Source organism: Ornithodoros turicata, chromosome 6, assembly GCF_037126465.1.
Source record: "Ornithodoros turicata isolate Travis chromosome 6, ASM3712646v1, whole genome shotgun sequence".
Classification (NCBI taxonomy): domain Eukaryota; kingdom Metazoa; phylum Arthropoda; class Arachnida; order Ixodida; family Argasidae; genus Ornithodoros; species Ornithodoros turicata.
Genome location: NC_088206.1, coordinates 30668178 through 30686922, shown reverse-complemented (window position 1 = coordinate 30686922; position 18745 = coordinate 30668178). Strand labels below are relative to the sequence as shown.

Here is an 18745-nt window from a genome sequence, read left to right as displayed (position 1 = left end):
CTACACGAGAGCATGGGAAGAAAGCGCAAATTGGATCTCGAGGGTGCATCCCTCACTTACCACGCCCCAGTCCTCATAACTCCATGACATAAACACATGACTATACTCCACCATAGCACGAGGATGGCAGCCTACGAGTTTTAGTTATTTATATTTTTACTTTTTTTATTTCACCGTGGCTATCTCAGTATTATTTACTGCTGGGAGCGTCCGCTTATAAATGCGACATTGGATTAAAGGGACCATGAAAGGATTTTCGAGAATTCCGAGTACTCTGCAGGAAACCGTTCGCATGATCCATCACTATCGTACACACATCGACTTTTAACCGTATTCAGTACAACGGGGGCGCAGTTATCAGACAACAATAGCAGGGCGTGACCGCTGGATATATGCCTTCGAAGAGGGCTTACGTCATCGCCATCCAATCCTCTCAGCCAACTGTGAACGACGAGGAGGACACACCCCACCGGACCACGTGGATGCACGGTTTCGGTTTAGACAACAACGACGTCGTATATCTCCCGTCGAAATCACTCGAAATATGGCGAAAGGCAAATTATCAGCAATTGAGGAAGAGGTTATGCGACACATACAGCGTCTATGGATCGTTCGGTACGCAGCAGCTCGTAAAATGTCACCGACGAAGGTATGTTCTGACGAAGAAGAAGTTCAAAGAGGAAAACATGCTCCGGCAACCATGCTGACAGTCAACGGCTATATTACATTTCTCGTAGGATTCTGTGTCAACGGTTAGTTACATTCTTGTCTCCAAGTCAAATTAAAACATATTCCATGACAAAGTATGCAAGCTTGATTGAAAATTTTGCACTTTGCTCGCAAAAGCCCGTCCGCGAATCCTCAACATGTTCTGTGTATGATGTCATGGCCAGTTCGCCTCGGATGCGGGACGTTGCAGCTGCCGTTCACGCCAGTGGTAAATATAGAATATTTTCGCTATTTGTACGATTTTCAACTCCATATTTCACAGAGTGAATGCTCTAGTACAAGGAAACCAATTAAAAATGATCGTGGGCTTGTCAAATATCCTTTCATGGGCCCTTTAAGGTTACGCCCATCTTGAGTTGCTGGACTCAGAGTGAGTGAAGACTGAAGACATGTTCCTACATCAAAAAAAAAATAATTATAAAAAACCTTGCGAGATGTGCGGATCCCAATGGCATAAATTTACTTGTGTAGTGTGTACGCGTGACACCGGAGCAGCACTCGGGCAAAACAGGGTGCCGACAGAGCCGGACTAGCTGTCCTCCCGCAGCTCTGTAACAGCGTTTCCATTACCGGAAACAGTACAAGAAACGTAACGGTAACGAAATTGAAAGGCTGATATCAGAAACGGATAACAGAAACCAAAATACAGCAGTAACGAAAATAGAAACGGAAACGAAAATACGTCCGTTACCCTTCCCTGATAGCTGCCCCATCAACGAAGTACACTTACCAAATTCTTGGCCAACATGGTAATGGTTGTCGCTATAGCAGTTGCTTCAAAGACCGCGCGCTAACGGCTCCTCCTTTGAGCTCCCCAAATCGTGCTTGCACAGCGTGCATGACCACATATACGTGTCCTCTCACGACTTTGGTTGAAAACGCTTCGACTGTGTGACTCCCGATCATGGAGGAAGGAAACACGGGAGCGGCCGTTTCGAACAGATTTCCGTGGGACCCCTCTGGCGGTCGCTCCTGTCAAAACCGCCATTACCACCTGTCCACCACGTGATCCTCTCTGAAGTTTCGATTTAGCAGCGCTTTGTTGCTCGCGCTGCTTTCTGTGCTTTTATGCTTTTCCAAAGTCATTTACTCGTAAAATGCGAGCACCAGTGCGGGAACAACGTTTTGTTAACGTGTTCTTACCGCGGTTGCGGTTGCCGTTTAACAGAAGTCAGCTCTGTCACGGGAATAACCTTTCATTGGAAGTGTGTACAGGATCGGTTGTTTCGTACTCCTGTCTGTGAGAGTCATCTTGAATCGTTCCTTTACAAACGGGCGCTGTGCTACAGTTGCAGATTCATTTGATCACCTCCACTGTTGTACAAGTTTGATTACTGGCATGATTTACCACATCAGCAACAAACACACAAAACGTGGCCACATCGTCACACAAAGTCGCTGCCACGAATGATGTTTCTGGTCCTACGTGCTTGCCCTGCTGACCGTGAGCGGTCTTGTATAGTAGAAGGGTAAACCGAGAGTAAACTTACGAACACACACAAATAAAACTGGACGCGCGGCGTTCATCACAAAGCAGATATCTGAACTGCAAGACAATCACGACACCCGTCGTCTGCTTTGGCAGCTGGCCTGCGCATGCTCTTGGGGTCACGTGAGCGGTCACATGGTAGACAGGAGCATCCCAGAATGCAGTGCGAAGCTGGCACGCCCGTCCCAATGACAAAAAGTTGAAAGGGCCGCTCCTGTGTTTCTTTCCTCCATGTTACCGTAGCTGCTACGCACTTGCTCTTCATCATTCGAGCAATAGGAACTCGATCATGTTAGCCATTGGCAAAAGCTCTGTCAACACCCGGGCACTCTGCAGCGATTTCCACCACTCCCATTGAGCACGTTCTTTTCGCAGGTGAAATGTGGAGAAACGTGCGAAAGACAGAACGATACGAGACAAATAAAGTGTCAATTGATTTTATTTAGGTCGCGTCACCCCCATAAATTCCCGTTCGCACTCGGAATGGGGATGCCAGATGGATCGACACAGTTTTTGTTCTAAATCAGTGCGTATGCCAATTCTTAGAATATGCGTCTTTCTTCTGACCACTGAAACAAAACTGAGAAGCGTCGCCACCGTCCCCAGGCAACTTTTGAAATCGTCCGCTCTCGCGCAAGTGGTGGTGGTGGTGAAGGGGCTTGCCGTTGTCGGCCTCACGTATGTGGGCAACGTCACGACTGACGCCCTAGGGAAATGTGCGTCCTGGGCCGACTTCTAGGGGAACTGTGCCGACATATGTCTGAATTCGTCTCTCGCGCAAGAAGGCCAGGGAGCAGACCATTTCTGCATCCAATCACGAACTTTGCATCAGCTCGACGAATTGGGTGTTGCTGTTGCCAACAAAGTTCGTGCTGTGCTATGTAGCTTTTATTAACTTAATTTTTCTATTTAATATCAGTGAGTTCTTGATCGAGTAAATTCGCAGCATTCCATTTTTCAGCAATAGGCAATTGAATGGTACACTTTATGAGTAGGTAAGGCAGTACGAGACCGTCCCACTTTATTCGTTTATGCGGTTTGTGTAGCTTGAATTGATTTCTAGCGAAAGATACACGACGTCAAGCAAACATTGTTACTGGTGCTAAGCCAGTAGAGCAAAAGCATTGACCGCTGCGCGTGCATTCTAAAGGAATTCCTGTTAGCCTACATCATGGCTAACCTTTCCCTTCTTTTTTATCAGCATTAAAACATATCCCCTCCCCCGAGAGATGAGCATTGAAAACGCTTGCATGATTGCTTGGTTGTTCCGGACAGACACCGCATGGGTTACGTCGATAATACTAGCCGATCATTTTGCTTGCACAAGTGTTACGTTTGTGTCGAATTTAGCTCTGTTGGGCTTCAATATTTTCTCTGGGGTGTGTATTGATCGATAATGACGCCCGAGTCTCTTCCTTAGCTTGTCAGCGGCACTCGGTCCCTAGTATCAAGTAGCTGCTACCTGTAAGGCAGGAGTGATCGAAAGATGTAAACACGCGGCGGCTCTATGCGCGAACGTGAATTATTTCCATGACGACTCCTGCACCAGTATGCTCTAGCTTGGGGCAACACACACACACACACATGCACATACATTGGATGATGATGAGGTCGGCGGTTCACCGCCGCTGTGGCGGTACACTGCCCTATTGCTCATTGGGAACGGGTGAGGGGATGATGGCGGGGGGGGGGGGGTAGCACTTTTAGAGATCCGTCGCTAGACCGGTGGAGCGCAAGATCTCCACAGTCCAAGAATCTTGGCGAGGTGGAACGGCCGTTCGTCAATACACTGCATAGCAATTTCAATGAGTGAATGCTTTTATGATGTTGCCCACAACCCAGGATGACGTGGCAGAGTTCGCCGTGCACTCCACAGGTGGGGTAGAAGGAAGACGGTGTTTAAAGGTAGGTGTAAAAGCAGCGCTCAGCCTCATGCGGTGGAAGAGTGCAGTAAAAGGATGCGGTAGTCGCGGATGAATTTCAAGAGAAAGCGTGGGGTCTACAGCAGAGTGAAGGGAGTGGGCTACGTCGTGTTGCCATTGGGCCTACATCCTGGGGCCGGTGTGTTTCAAAAGGAGGTATGTACGGTCGCCCGGAGACTGAGCGTGGGGCAACAACGACAGTTATATTCTGACGATGAAGTGGGGAGGTTTTCCACTCTAGGAGTGGAACACTACCCCATAGCTTGGGGCAAGCCATTGAAGAAACCAGTCTATACACGAGGGAAAACCAAAGCTGTACCCGAATTGTTCCCATGTTTGCCTTCCGCGCTTGGATTGTCTCCAAAGGCTTCTTTCTTGGGCTTCTTATCCTTGTCGTATCAGACTTCCTTTTCAGAGTTTTTACCGGTTTTTCATTTTTTCGGTGGGAAACTCTCCGTGTCGCACTCCATGCTTAGTATGGTAGCACGCATGCCTACCCGCGTGGCACGAGAGAAATAATCCTGCTCCTCTCGCCAGGGGAGAGCTTGGGGCTGGTGTGCACACGCCAAACTCCAGCAGTCCTCTCCTGTTCGGCGCGCAGCCAAGACAAAATAGAGAGAGGGCGCTTGGTGATGGAGAAACGGGAAGCACCTCACTGTTGTTTCCTCTGAACTTTGAACATTTTAGCTGAATCGAAGAGACAATGCAATGTGAACCATGGTAGCAAGGGCATGAAGATACCGAAGTATAATCCATAATTCGACATATTTCTCATATTACTTTGTGTCAGACTTTATTCGTCACAGACAGCGATATACAGACAGTGATAAGGTCACTGTCGTTGAATGCATGTGGGAGAAGACAGGAACACCCCTCTTCTCGAGGGTGTTAGCCGAATGCCGATGTATACGCAGCCTTCTGAGTGAAATATGTTACGTATTAGCTGGTGCTGCTTAACTTGCGTTTGTAAATGTTAAATGCGGTGAGAGCTGCGACTCCTAAACCAATACCGATGAGCAACAAAAGCACGGCAAGACCAGCAGCTGTGCCTGCGACCAGAATACAATGTGTTGGCACCTCGTTTGTAATGTCTGCGAAGGCTTACCTTTTGAGTACCCGTTGGTCACGTTGGGATTGTTAAACTGCAGCACTGCAGCATCGGCTGGAACAAGAAATATTGACTCAGAATCGCTTTGGATTAACCGCCCAATAACCCCATTGAAATCTCTCGCTTATGTAATGCCCCCACAAGGGACCCTGAGGTTCAAATAAATACAATGAAACAAAACCTAGCAGAACATGACGTCAAGTGCAACACAAAGCTCATAAGTAATGTATCGCGAGTCCATTAAAAGTCACATTCATGGTGTGAATTAAAAGCCTCTGTGAGGCGGTGGAATTGTCGGGGAGGGAAACTTTGTGTCCAGCACCTTGCGTCGAAGATTTCCGGCGCACGTGAAAAGAACCCCAGGTGATTGAAATTATGAGCAGTCCTACCCTGCAGCACGTACAGCATGTAGCCATATAAATGTGGCCGGACTCACCTTAGGTCTAAATCCACTTGCAATTATTATTTTCAAGTCAATGGAAATACTAAATGAGCAGTCTCTAATTATGAGTCATGACAGTTGTGGTGTCTCCACCTGTATCTCGGGGCGGAAGAAACTATGTCCGACCTCCAGTAAGCCTGTTCCCAAAAGAAGACTTCCTCGTCTTCCACTTTATTCACGTGCCCCCCATGATGTGGCTACATCATCTTCCTCTCAGTACACCATAACAGTGAGCTATACTTCGCAATTTAAAGACAAAGTTTCACAACAAAGAAACGCAAAGGAATGAAATTACTGACGGGGCACTGACCCACAGCAACGTCCCGAGAAATGTGCCGCTGACTACATAAAGGGAATTATATTCAAAACGCGGCTCAAAGAGTGAATGATCCAAAATGTAGGACATGTTCCCACTAACGTCTATTCTAAATGTCTTTTTGTTTGTGAGAATATGTTGCCAATGCTCCTTCTAATGTTCTCCCCAAAGGGAACATCCTGTCCAACAGTGAATGAATACGCAATTCACAAGGACGTATTATGATATGATATCATGCACTATCGACAATGCTACTAACTTGAGTCAGACAAAAAACTGATGCATTATACTCTTATGTTCTCCGGTGTTCAAGACACACTGAGATCATTTCGCGCCCACGAGCTCATCATTTCATATCACATACTGGCCATTTGGCAGTGAACCACATATTAAGCGTCAAATTTCATAATTCATCGCAACTTCATTTATTCGTCGTTGTTCCTCCCGCGGACTTCTCCAAATGACGAAGTAATTTAACAGTACAAAGAACTAGACACATCTCGTAATAATAAGTAATAATTAGTAAAATGAGCCCACCCACAATTGTGCGGCTACATGCTGTACGTGCTGAAGGGTAGAACTCCTATAATTGCAATATCTACGGATTCAACTTGTAGAAAACCTCTTCACACCACATCCTTTGGCGCCACTCTTCTCAGCTAGCCCCTAAGTAGGGTTCGGTTCCCGAAATCCCGAGATTTCGTGAGAATAAATTTCGGTTTTCTTAACAACGAATACTCGGTGGTGCGGGTGACTTTTGGTTTCAAACGTTTGAGAGTGAAAAGGGAAAGCGGAGACAGTCTTTCAGATAACTAGACTTGGCTGCTCAAGATGCGAACACGACAGTTACCGTGGATGTAAAAAGGGGAGAAGAAAAAACAGTCCCATTCCATGTATTCACACAAGCGACATTCCCCAGACCACTCCAACGGAGCTGCCGCGTACAAGTGTTCAGCATGATGTCTTCTCGTCCGCTGCTAACCGCGAGATATATCCTGGGGCGCAGCCTGAAGATATTCCGTAGCGGAGAAAAAGGAGAAGCGCATTGCAACGGAGAGTCGATGTACGGTGCGGCTGAATGCGAATGGCATGCTACGAATGCTCAATATATAATACGCATAAGGGAGAAGAAATGAAATTACACCGACTTCACGTAACAAGCTAACCATTTACTTCAACGAACGTTTCATCTCCCATTCAGGAGACATTATCAGATTGAGCACACAGGAGAAAATGGCAACCAAATCACTATTTGAGGAGATCGCTATACATGTGTGGGAGAGGGCCACGGTCCACATTGCACGCCAGTGGGTCACGTAGAATATGCCACGACTCCACAAACTTGCTGTAACCCCACCTTTGTTCCCGAACCAAAATTATCGCGTTCTCAAAGTGAAAGGTGTGCCCCGTTATCCAACAAGGATCAACAAGCTCTGCTATCGACCTTGTCGCATTCTTCACGTCCCGTTTATGTTTCTTGAGTCGGGTAATGCATTTACGGCCAGTTTCGCTGATGTAAATGGCGTAGCTGTCCTGGCGTTTTATCTGGTACACCAATCCGCTCTAGGATCCCGGGGGCACCGGGTCTTTAGGCTTGGAAATTAAGTTCCCGAGTTTCATGAAAGGTTTGAGGGTCGTGTTGATGTTTAAAGGGGCGACCGCTCTGCGGATAGATTCTGACACGCCTTTGACATGAGGGATGCACAGAGTGCTCTGATTGGAGTCGCGTTTTTCGAGCGTCCTTTTCTCTTGCTTTCGTCCTCTTGTGTTGACAATAAATTCCCCCGGGTACCCAAGCTTAGTCAATGAGCCGACAATTTTCGCTTCCTCTGCTGCGCGTAGTTTGGGGTCGAAGCGACCTTGTCAGACCTATGTAGGAGGCTTCTCACGACGCTGTACGTTTATGTTCCGCTGGATGATGAGATGCAAAACTAAGGAAATTTCCAGTGGTGTCGCATTGCTTACGGTGAACGCTGGTTTCCAGTTTGCCAACGTGGCATCTGCTTTGCTGACGTCTAGAAAGAAAAGCATGCCATATTGTTCGATATCGTGCGCACATTGTGTGACTGGTTCGACGCCGTTCAAGGTTCTTTCAAGGAAATCGTTTAGCTGGTCTTGTTTGAGTACGACAAAGGTGTCGTGGACGTATAGCCCATAAAAACCTGGGTGTGTGACGTGTTCTCTGCAAAGCGGTCTCCTCCAGGTGTTCCTTAGCAATGTTTGCCATGGTCACAGACACAGGACTATTCATAGGGCAGCCTGCAATTTGGTGGTACATTTGTCCACGGCGTAGAAGAATCAGCAAGAAGCGCAAAAGCGTAGAAGAATCACGATATCCTCAACCGCAGGGAAGTGGAGAGCGTGTTGCTATTACGGAGCCGCGTCTCGGCCGCATATTGCCAAAACAACCGTCGAGACATTCGTAAAAAGAGACACAACGTCAAATGACATCATTACGTCTTCGTCGTCGAGCGTCAAATCTTGAACAAGCTGCACAAATTCACTCGAGTTGCGGACAGTCAGATTGTTTTTACCGGCTACTCGGATGATGAGTTAAACCAGGAATTTAGAAAGGCTGTAGGTGGGGATCCGACGAAGGAAACAATAGGCCGTAACGGGCACTCAGGTTTGTGTACATTGGATAGTCCGTAGATCCTGGGAACTTCACTCGCTGGGCCGAGGTGGCTCCCATCACGGACATCACCTCCGATACAGTGTGCAAGACATTCTTCTCGACCTGTGTCACCATGTTCGGGGCTCCAGCTGCTATCACCACCGGGGGCGACAATTCCCATCCCGATCTTTTCAACGTCTGTGTCGTTTCCTCGGTTACCGGCATTTCCACACTACCCTTCCGGCAATGCAATGGTCTAGCGACTATATCGTCAGCTCAAGGCTGCACTACGTGCCACGGAAGACCCGGCGCATTGGATCGATCACTTGCCACTCGTTCTCCTCGGTGTCCGCACGGCGCTCAAGGTCGACTGCGGTTGTTCTGAGGCGCAGCTTGTTTACGCCCTTACGCGTACCTAGGGAATTCCCCGAGCCTACCAATTCCGTTATCCCCTTTCCCGATCCGGCGACCTTCGCCGCGCGCAAGAGTGAGTTGCCGTGCCCAGAGACCTCTTGCACCCCGCTCGTCTCGTCACCTTCTGGTTCGGTCTTCGTGGATCCCGCCCTCTCTACCTCAACTCACGTCTTCGTAGTTCATGACGCCCCCCGAAAACATTTGCAATAGTCCTACGGCGGTCCTTATCTTGTTCTTGACCGCCAGCCAAAATACTACAAGCTTCTTCTGCACGGCCGGGACGAAACCTTGTCCCTTGACCGACTAATGCCGGCCCACGTTCATTCACCTTCGCTGCCGAACCCGTCTCCCATGTCCGGATTTCTACATCCACAACCTGCCTCCGACGCGCCAATCCCATCGCCATTGTCCCGACGTCGTGTCCAATGACCCCTGGTTTTGTGTCAGACGCATTTCTACCGCCCCCTGACCGCTCCGCACTCAGTTTCTAAGGAGGAAGTACTATAGTGCGTCGAGGAAGACGAGGGGCTAGTCTATTGCCTGCCCCGTGATTTGGGTATCGCGTGATTTGCTCCCGGCGGACAGCTGATTCTTTCTTTCTACTAACGGCCAAGCTGTCGTCCGGAATAAATGCTCGTTACTAAGTCTATCCGCCTCATCAACAGCCTCAATCAGACGCATTTCGCTTTCCATGGACAAATGTACCACCAAATTGCAGGCTGCCCCATGGATAGTCCTGCGTCTGTGACCACGGCAAAGATTGTTATGGAACACCTGGAGGAGACCGCTTTGCGGATAACATGTCACACACGCAGGTTTTTATAGACGATACGTCGACGACACCTTTGTCGCACTCAAACAAGACCTGCTGAACGATTTCCTTGAAAGAACCCTGAACGGCGTAGAACCAACCATACAATTTACGCATGATATCGAACAATATGCCGCGCTTTTCTTTCTGGACGTCAGCGTAAGCAGGTGCCACAGTGGCAAACTGGGAACCAGCGTCCTCCGTAAGCAATGCGACACCACTGGAAATTCCCTGCGTTTAGCATCTCATCATCCAGCGGAACATAAACGTAGCGTTGTGAGAAGCCTCCTACATATGTCCGACAAGGTCGCTTCGACCCCGAACTGCGCGCAGCCTAGGAAGCGAAAATTGTCAACTCACTGACTAAGCGTGGGTTAGCGAAGCAATTTATTCTCAACACAAGACGACGAATGCAAGAGGAAAGGACACTCGAGAAACGCGACTCCAATCGGAGCACTGTGTACATCACTTATGTCAAAGGCGTGTCAGAATCTATCCGCAGAGCGCTCACCCCTTTAAACATCAAGACGGCCTTCAAACCTTTCATGAAACTGGTAATTTCATTTCCAACCCTAAAGACTCGGTGCCCCCGGGATCCCAGAGCGGATTGGTGCACCCATAAAATGCCAGGACAGCGACGCTATTTACATAGGCGAAACAGGCCGTGAACGCCGTACCCGACTGAGGGAACACAATCAGGACGTGAAGAATCGACAAATGCGACAAGGTTGAAAACAGATCTTGTTGATCATTGTTGGACAACAGGGCACACCTTTCACTTCAAGAACGCGATAACTTTGGCTCGGGAACAAAAGTGGGGTCACAGCAAGCTTCCGTGGTCGTGGCATACTCGACGTGACCTACTTGCGTGCAATGTGAACCGTGGCCCTCTCCCAGACATGTATGGGCCTGTAGCTCTCGGCCAGGCGGCGTTGCGATCAGCGGACGACAGCGCCGCATGTGGAAGCAAATCGAAACAATGGTCCGCACTCAAGAGTGTTTCGGTTTCGCGGGTTTCGCTCTGGCGCAAGCAAGCAATGTATCGCATCCTGCGTGGGTTTGAAAAGCTGGAGGCCACTGACGATTGAGCCAGTTACTAGTCAATGTTTTCGGCGTCGACGAACCATCTGACGGTAACGAAATCGTCGTTAAAGCGAAGTGCATTTCGGAAGAAGTGAAGGACAGCGTGGTTTATAGTGTCCGGTTCTAGGTGAGTCGGCGTGATCGTACATAATATTTGTTAACTGTACATCAAAATGATATACCTGATCAGAAAAACATTGAATGCACATTTTACCCGCACTGAAAGTTGATTTAACTCGATTTCGGTAGCTCTCCATCACAGGTGTCCAAGTGCCCGTGAACAGTTTATGTTGCGTCGTGTACCTGTAAAGCGGGAATTGCGGGAAATTGTAAGCACGCGGCAGCAGTCTGCTGCTACCTGGCAAGCGAAGCTCAAAGCCGCAGGCGTGACTTGACAAAGGGTATCGCTGATTTCCGAGTACGTATGTATAATGTGGACAATGTGCTTTCCTTTATACGGGAGCTCGGGTGCAGACCTTTCGTATTGTATTTTTAGAGCTGATGAGGCTACAGTCATCTCTGCTGCATCGTTGATCATTTGCCAATGATCTTTCTCTACTGAATGCTGCTGCTGTACCCTGCTGCATCGTTGATCGTTGGCTATTCTGTTAATGGTAATTTTAAGCATTTTATATGCTTCATCAACCAGTATTGTACCTAGAACGTTGCCTCAAAACAATGCTTTATTGCTCTTGGTAATAAACAGCTTGCATCTGATATATTTCTCCTTGTTTGTGTAATGTTTACCTGTACAGGTACATCAAATCTCTCCCCACTGCAAAAAGAAAACCGCCTGGTGATATCATTCACGCGTACCCAGGCATAGTTTGTCCAGGTCCTTGTGTCTGAACAGAGGGGAGCCTTACAGTGGGACTGTAAAGAGGTTCTGAACGGCATTTTCGACAATGTAGTAACGGGAGAGCAAACGGAGAATCTATTTCATCTCCTAAAGGTCATGAGAGGGACACGCACGGTGTTCCATTATAGCATTCCAACAAAAATGCCAGGGGGTAGCTTCATAGCGGGTCTCTTGGAGAACATAAGTAAGTAATAAGTAAGTAAGGTGATTGCTTTTTTCGAAGTAAACATCACACTGCACGAAGACCCTCGAACATAGCAGTAAGAAGAACCGGCGGGAGTCGATGCCCACTGTAAGCCTTTCATATTTCCCTCTAATCTGCATGCGTTATGTTAGAAAGTAATAACTGTTTGGCAGAATTTGCGATATATTCAAGTAAATTTCTACCGCAAGTTGTTTTGGTATAACTCTACATTATCCCCAGGTGGAATGCAGAGCGGAAACTTCGCGGCGTTTTTACGGTGTACAGACGCAGTTAACGCTTTCCGCCTTTCTGTCCCCCAAAGGTTTCCGAGGAAGCGATAAAACCTTATTTTTTGACGTTTTGGAATCTGTTATGGTAGCCAACGACATAACAATACTGTGTGCCCGATTTGTGTTGTGGTTTGCCTTACGTTGGCAATCTGAAAGGCGGCATATTTAACCACGATACATGCTTGGCTGCCTGGCTGTGCGGACCAGTCACTGCTCCCGCTCCCGCTTGGGTCCCGATTGGCGCTCGCGTCGCCGCGCAAACTTGAGCGCAACAGGCCCATAGCGACCTCCTGAAATAGTGATTTGGTTGTTATTCTTGTTGAAGTAAATGATTAGCTTGCTATGTGAGGTCGGTGTAATTGCATTTCTAGTTTATTATGTCTAGTCCCGGCTTTTGGAGTATCTTTGCAATATATTACGCGGAGTAAGTTTTACCCGGCGGGGGCAAGAGTTTTTTTCGTTTTTTTTCCCACGTTTTCTTCCACTGGAACGTTCCGTGGGGATGACACGAAACGCGTACGTATCGCAATTTGTGACAGGATGCATGTGCAGCTGGATACAGTCCTATGCGGCATTATGGGGTAGTTGCAAAGAAATGTCGATCCCGAGCGGGATCCACATTTAGATATCCCGAGATTGTAAAAACCGCTCGGCATTCCGAACACCACCAATAGCAGCGTTTTTAAGGCGCTTCATTGCTGTGACCGCGGCACCGAATCTTCGGCCGTCAACAAACCTAAATATGGACAAACCCAAAATCACGAGTGCTGTGAAAGACGATTCCAAAGGTTACGATTTCAAAATCCCCCCCCCCTAACAAGGGTGCCCCTTTGAAGCGGCCCCCGGGGCTTTGAAGGCCTGCGGAATGCCCCATGGCCAAGGGAAATAATAACAATAGTACCGTGATGCTACAAGTAAGGTTTGTCTGCGCAGGGTGGCGACATGTTGCACGTGTCGCAGGGTAGGGCTGCGGATAATGTGGACCACGTGCGCCGGAAATCTCCGACACACGGTGCTGAAAGCAATGTTTACCTCCCCCACATTGCTACCGCCCTCGGCTGGGATCGAACCAGCGATCTTGAGCTCAGCAAGCCAGCACGTTACCGACTGAGCTACCGAGGACGGTGGCCAAGAGAAGGCTGCAGTTTTGAAGGAACCGCTTCATTTGAAACTGTAGCAAGATTAGGTCGCTGAGAGGCGCACATAACCGATACTCTTTAATCGCCCATCTCTTCTCAACTTTCAAAGTAGATTATACTATGGAATTAAAGTCGTTTTAAAATCGTGATATGTAAAACATTTCCGTACGGATGTGGGTCACTTACGGTCAGAAACGTAGATGTACGAATTACACATTGGTGCATCAATGAAGGCACCATCGCCAGCCTGGTGCTGGATGCAGGTGCCGACACCTCTCGGTCCCCCTGCGCAGAAGTCGAAGGAGCGGCAGTCGAAGACAGATTCGCGGCACAACTTTGCGCATTCTTCAGCCGTTAAATTCTGGATGGTGGTCGCCGTAGGCCTCATAGAACGAACTCCGGCCTTCTTCTGGAAGTCAGAGAGGAAGATCCCTGAAAGAGGATGGCGTTGTCACACGGTATTTCGTTCAATACACGGTGAGTACAGCTATCATTGGAGATTTTGATGATGTCGGGAAAAATAAAAGACAGGCAGTAACTCCGTCAAACTTTGTATAGTCTTCTATACGTTCATCTGAAGCTTTATTCCACGTTCTTTCTTTTCACGTTTTGTTTCTCTCTTTTTTTCATTTCTGTTTCGCAGGTGTTACGTGTATAATCAAAAACAAAAATGCAGCAAAACCTTTCATCGTACATTCGAACGGCGAATCTCGCCGCAAAGGGGCAAATATTTTCACTGAGCTTGGCTCATTTCCAGCATATTGCATTCTGGAGCTATTACAAGATAACACGAACACCGAATAACTACAGTAGTAGTAAAGTAACAGTTTTAAATCATCTCTTTAACGCACTTTTGGGCCTCGGTAAGAGTAGAGTCAGTGGAGAGGGGCACTTTCACTCTCGCAATGCGCTGTCTCCCCTTCGTTTGTTTCTTTAATGAACGCCTCGGATGATAAGAGTCGTTTCCGCTGGCGGGGATTTACCAGATTGCAAGGTCATCACGATAGCGGTTCCTAAAACACGATAAGCGCTTATTCCTTTAAAGTGGCTGGCATCATGCTGTAGATCTTTGGTTTGACAGCTTGCTTTATTGTACCGTTTTTGTAGAGCGCTTGCGACATGCTGAAACTCCGTAGTGTTTGCACAGTGTGTTTCGTTATGTCGTTAATGTCGTCCGACACCACAGAATTGTCAACGACGCGACCACGACAAACGTCCATGTGCACGATGGTATCATTAACGGTCCGATGAGGAATCTCCGATTCATTGAGAACGATGGAGTAAATCATATCGTCCGCCTTTGCCCCAGTTTCCCGGTGAAGTAACGGGTCGCATCAATAAAATGAAAGCCGACTCGCTACGAGCCACCAACCCTTGTCTCAGTGGGACCCGATTGGGTACCCACCAACCTGAGAACAGTCACCACCACGCTGTCCATGAACGCGGGTGTCGCCTGCAAACGCGTTCACTTCCCTCTCCTCCAGGCCAAAGCCATGACCATTCATAAATCGCAAGGTGCGACCTACAGCAAGGTAGTGTACTCCTATGGGAACAGCAACGCTTCGTCTATGTTAGCATGTTCCGAGTGACAAGCCTCGTAGGCCTGTAGGAATTAGAGTTCTGCACGGGCGTGGGATCCCGGACCGGGCATCTTTTTTGCTCTGCGCTCTCGGCGGGACCAGGCCGACACCCGTGTCTCCGTGAGCCCGGCTGGGCCACGCAGCTAATTTCATACAATGTATTAGTTCGTATGATCACGTGTGTCACTTCTGTACATACACTTGCAAAAACAAAACAAAGGACGCTGTATTATATTCGTATGGTTTTACCCTCTAGAACCTTCTCAAGGCCACTACACATTGCCCATGACTCGTCACATCTTTCACTATCACGCTTACAAAACTTGGTGAGATGGGTATAGCGACTGGAAGCAGGTGTCTGTCCACAAGATATCCTCTACCTCCACAAAAGCTCGTAGCGTAACGACAACTATTTTGCCCGCGTCTGTTCAGGACTTTGGTCTCACGTCGTTGCAATGCGGTGTTGAACTGCTAGTTTTAGTGTGTTCTCTTATTGATTTACTAATATACTTGTGTGGTTAAGGCTAGAAAGACATAAGCCATAGCCGGATATGCCAGGCCCTGCATTCTTCGTTGTGTCTTGAGGCCGGGCCGGGCTCTACTCACTGGGCCAGCTACTGCGGGCCGGTTCGCATAAAAGGACAGGGCGGGCCGGGCCATTTTTGATGCGCCAGGGCCGGGTTGGGAAAGGTCGGCCCGTGCAGGGCTCTACTGTACGTCATCAACGACGACGGAGAAGTGAAGCTATATCACACCAAGCGCAATGCAGACAAGCATCTACACGACGAGTTTCCAAGATTCGAGCAACACAGGCTCGATGCCGTTCAGCGACACGCTGAAGAGGTTCTCGACTCGTATTAGTAGATGAGGCAATGAACATGGAAGGCAAATACAACAGTCTCTCACAACGCCCAGTTGCATACCTTCAATTGAATAGTGTTAGTTGAAGAATCGCGATCCTGGTATCTTTGGTTCACCTGCCACTACTCAATTTCTCGACTCGGTCGAGCATGGCGAACTAAGCTCTCTCAGTATGATCAGTGCGAACGTTCGGAGTTTGCGGGCGAACGGAATGGAATTCCCGGTGATGCAATTCTTACAAAGGCGCACGTGCGTTTCCACAACCACGTAGCAAATAAATCTTGCGCGCTAAGCGAACGTAGCAATGTCTTCCGATATAATGAACTAAAGAGTACTACAGAAGTTCTTCCGATGTTTCCGGATAAAATTTAATGATTGCAACCGACCCAGAGGCTACAATGGGGTTTAATGACTCGAGGATGTGAGGAAGGAGGGAGGGGGTTAATCTGAATCTGCAGTGCTTAAAAATATGATATCGCTAATTAACCTCTCGACTTCACTATTTTTCGATGTCCGCCGAAGTCATTTTAGCGAATGATAGCCACATTTTAGTGGCCGTCAGGCTTGGCGGACACGCCGGAACAGGTTTGTTAGTGCATTATTAGGTTAGTCCGAGTTCGGTGTTTTCATTTTCTGTCCAGGTTAGTCTAACTGCTGTTGGTATTTCCCAGCGCGCGAGTGCGCATTTTAGGTAGCTCATTTAAATCATGGGGACCACGAAACATTTATTTTCAGCAGTTTACTTTGAAACGGGGATTTGGATTCGGCGATTCTGAGCGACTGTGTTCTGTGTTCACAATCTGTGTTCTGATGATGACCAACTTGTCCTTTTATACAAAGAGCGGTGCAGTAACGTGACAGCCCTGAAGATGAAGCCTTGAAGATGCTACGGACGAAATGCGTGGCCGTGTATCTCGCAACAACAAGAGGCACTGGAAAACTTCATTTCCCCCACCCCCACTACGGACGAACGCACCAAACCCTTCCAAGGGGAACTGCGAACACTCCTCTGTACCGAAAAAAGAAAAAGACAGTAGGAGCGAACAAAATGTGACACCTGCTTACCATTATGCCATGTTCGCATTTTGTAATGGGGTAGGCAGCGCCGCCTATCTCCGGTTATGGTAAACCGAAGCCATGGAGGAAAGAAGAAAAGGAGGCTCCCCGACGGCTTTTCGACAGAACAGAAAAGCGTGGGGCAAGTGACGTGAGGACAGGAGATGAGCGGCAGCTTCCTTAAAGCCACGCGGAAGTCACGTTACCTGAATAGCCCAATGAGGTCGCTTTGCACACGCCAGTTTGGGGGCCACTTCGGCGCGCTACCACCACACCTCTCCAAGTATTCCGAAACTATGTGTTGGGGGCTCCCATAGAGATGTATGTAACCGAAACCGGAAGGCGATGTCACTGGACTATCCCCCAATCTCGGCTTCACTTTTCAGAGCAACAGGGCTCCTCCTCTCTTTGCTTCCTGCATGCCCGAAGCAAACAAAGGAGAAAAGAAGCAGAACATTCAAATGTGTGCTTTTGCTGCAATTCTGTTTGTTCGCAATGATACTGTCTCGAAAACACTGCAATAAAACTTCAGACAATGTGCGATCCGTTTGCAAAGTTTCGGGGAGCTAAACACAGTCTTCTATTTTCGGGACAGACTCGAAATATGCAATGATAGCTCTATTCATCTTGTATAGCTTGGAACACAAGCTTACGGAACATGGAGCATTCGTATTTCTTCATCGAAGCGGCCCTATATGCTACTTATCAGGAAGAGATCGAATAAGAGACTGCTGACAGGCTAATCTATCCGTATGTGTGCCCACTCCTGTTTGCTGCTAGGGTGTCGCAGTAATGAGAAATGCGACACCCCGGTGTTCCGTAAGCTTTTGTCCCAAGCTGTACATACTGTGTATCTCGGGTTTACTCACTGGAAAAGTGAATACAGCCCTCGACAGCGGACTTGTCCACTTGGCTGGGATCGACAAGGTCTCGCAAATGTGTGCTGTGTATGCGGCACTTGGTAGCAGGATCCCTCGGCTTGGCACAGTAGTCAAACGACTTGCAATTGACGTCCTTGTCCGAGACACAGAGACGCGCGCAGTCATCCACGGTTCCCGCTACAAAGCTCTTATCGGCTGTCATGTCTAACGACATCCCTTCGTAGGCTTCAAAGCTGTCCGAGTATCGCTCTGCAAGGAACCACTATGGTTTCATGGAGGCAATATGGAAAGAGAAAAAGGATACGCACTTGAGAATACAGCGCAGCGGGTGTCCTTCACCAGCTGGCTGCGATTTTCCGAATGGACAGAGCTAATGGTACACTCGGAGGTTGACAGGCAAGACGAGAATGACTCGCAATCTGCCCTATTCCTGCATATCTCGGCGCAATCGCCGAGGGGGTAGCGTCCAAGGGCCTTCACATATGGCGCAGAGGTCTTGTGCTTTACGCCCAGAGAGGACACGAACCCATCCACATCTGGCCCTGCGCAGCACGATCATACCTGGTTATATTGCCACATCGTAGAAACACTAGGCATGCGCAAACAGGAAGACGGTTTAGCGTTATGACTCGTCGCCATCCCTATAAAAGGTGCTACGAGCGTGCGTATAGGCATTCAAGGTATATTTATGCGTTCCATCATTTCATTACCCCAAATTTAAAATTTTAAAACGAAGAACTCCAATAACTATGCAGCATAGGGAACACTGGAGACATCGAATGTGTTCCACAGATCCAAAACAAATACATATGTACTGCAATGAAGAAATTAGTTTAAACATGTCGAAAACTGTGCCTAGTGTTGACCACCCTTCTACAAACATATCACCAACATTTCACAATGAAATTTTCAGACCATCATGGCAAGTATTGCGACATTGAGCGCCAAGTCAAAATTCTCGTCAGCG

The 18745-nt window shown here is 48.1% G+C and overlaps 1 protein-coding gene across 1 annotated transcript in view; it reads right to left on the bottom strand.

Moving 5' to 3' along the window:
* Positions 1-4916: 4916 nt before the first annotated feature.
* Positions 4917-18745, bottom strand: part of LOC135396504 (uncharacterized) — a 140564-nt gene continuing 126735 nt past the window's right edge. The window contains exons 20-24 of the mRNA XM_064627517.1: positions 18087-18320; positions 17767-18027; positions 13587-13832; positions 5246-5302; positions 4917-5189 (exon numbers count right to left, since the gene is read on the bottom strand). Of these exons, the coding sequence (XP_064483587.1) occupies positions 5080-5189; positions 5246-5302; positions 13587-13832; positions 17767-18027; positions 18087-18320 (908 nt within the window). The 3' untranslated portion in view covers positions 4917-5079. The remainder of the gene's footprint in view (positions 5190-5245; positions 5303-13586; positions 13833-17766; positions 18028-18086; positions 18321-18745) is intronic.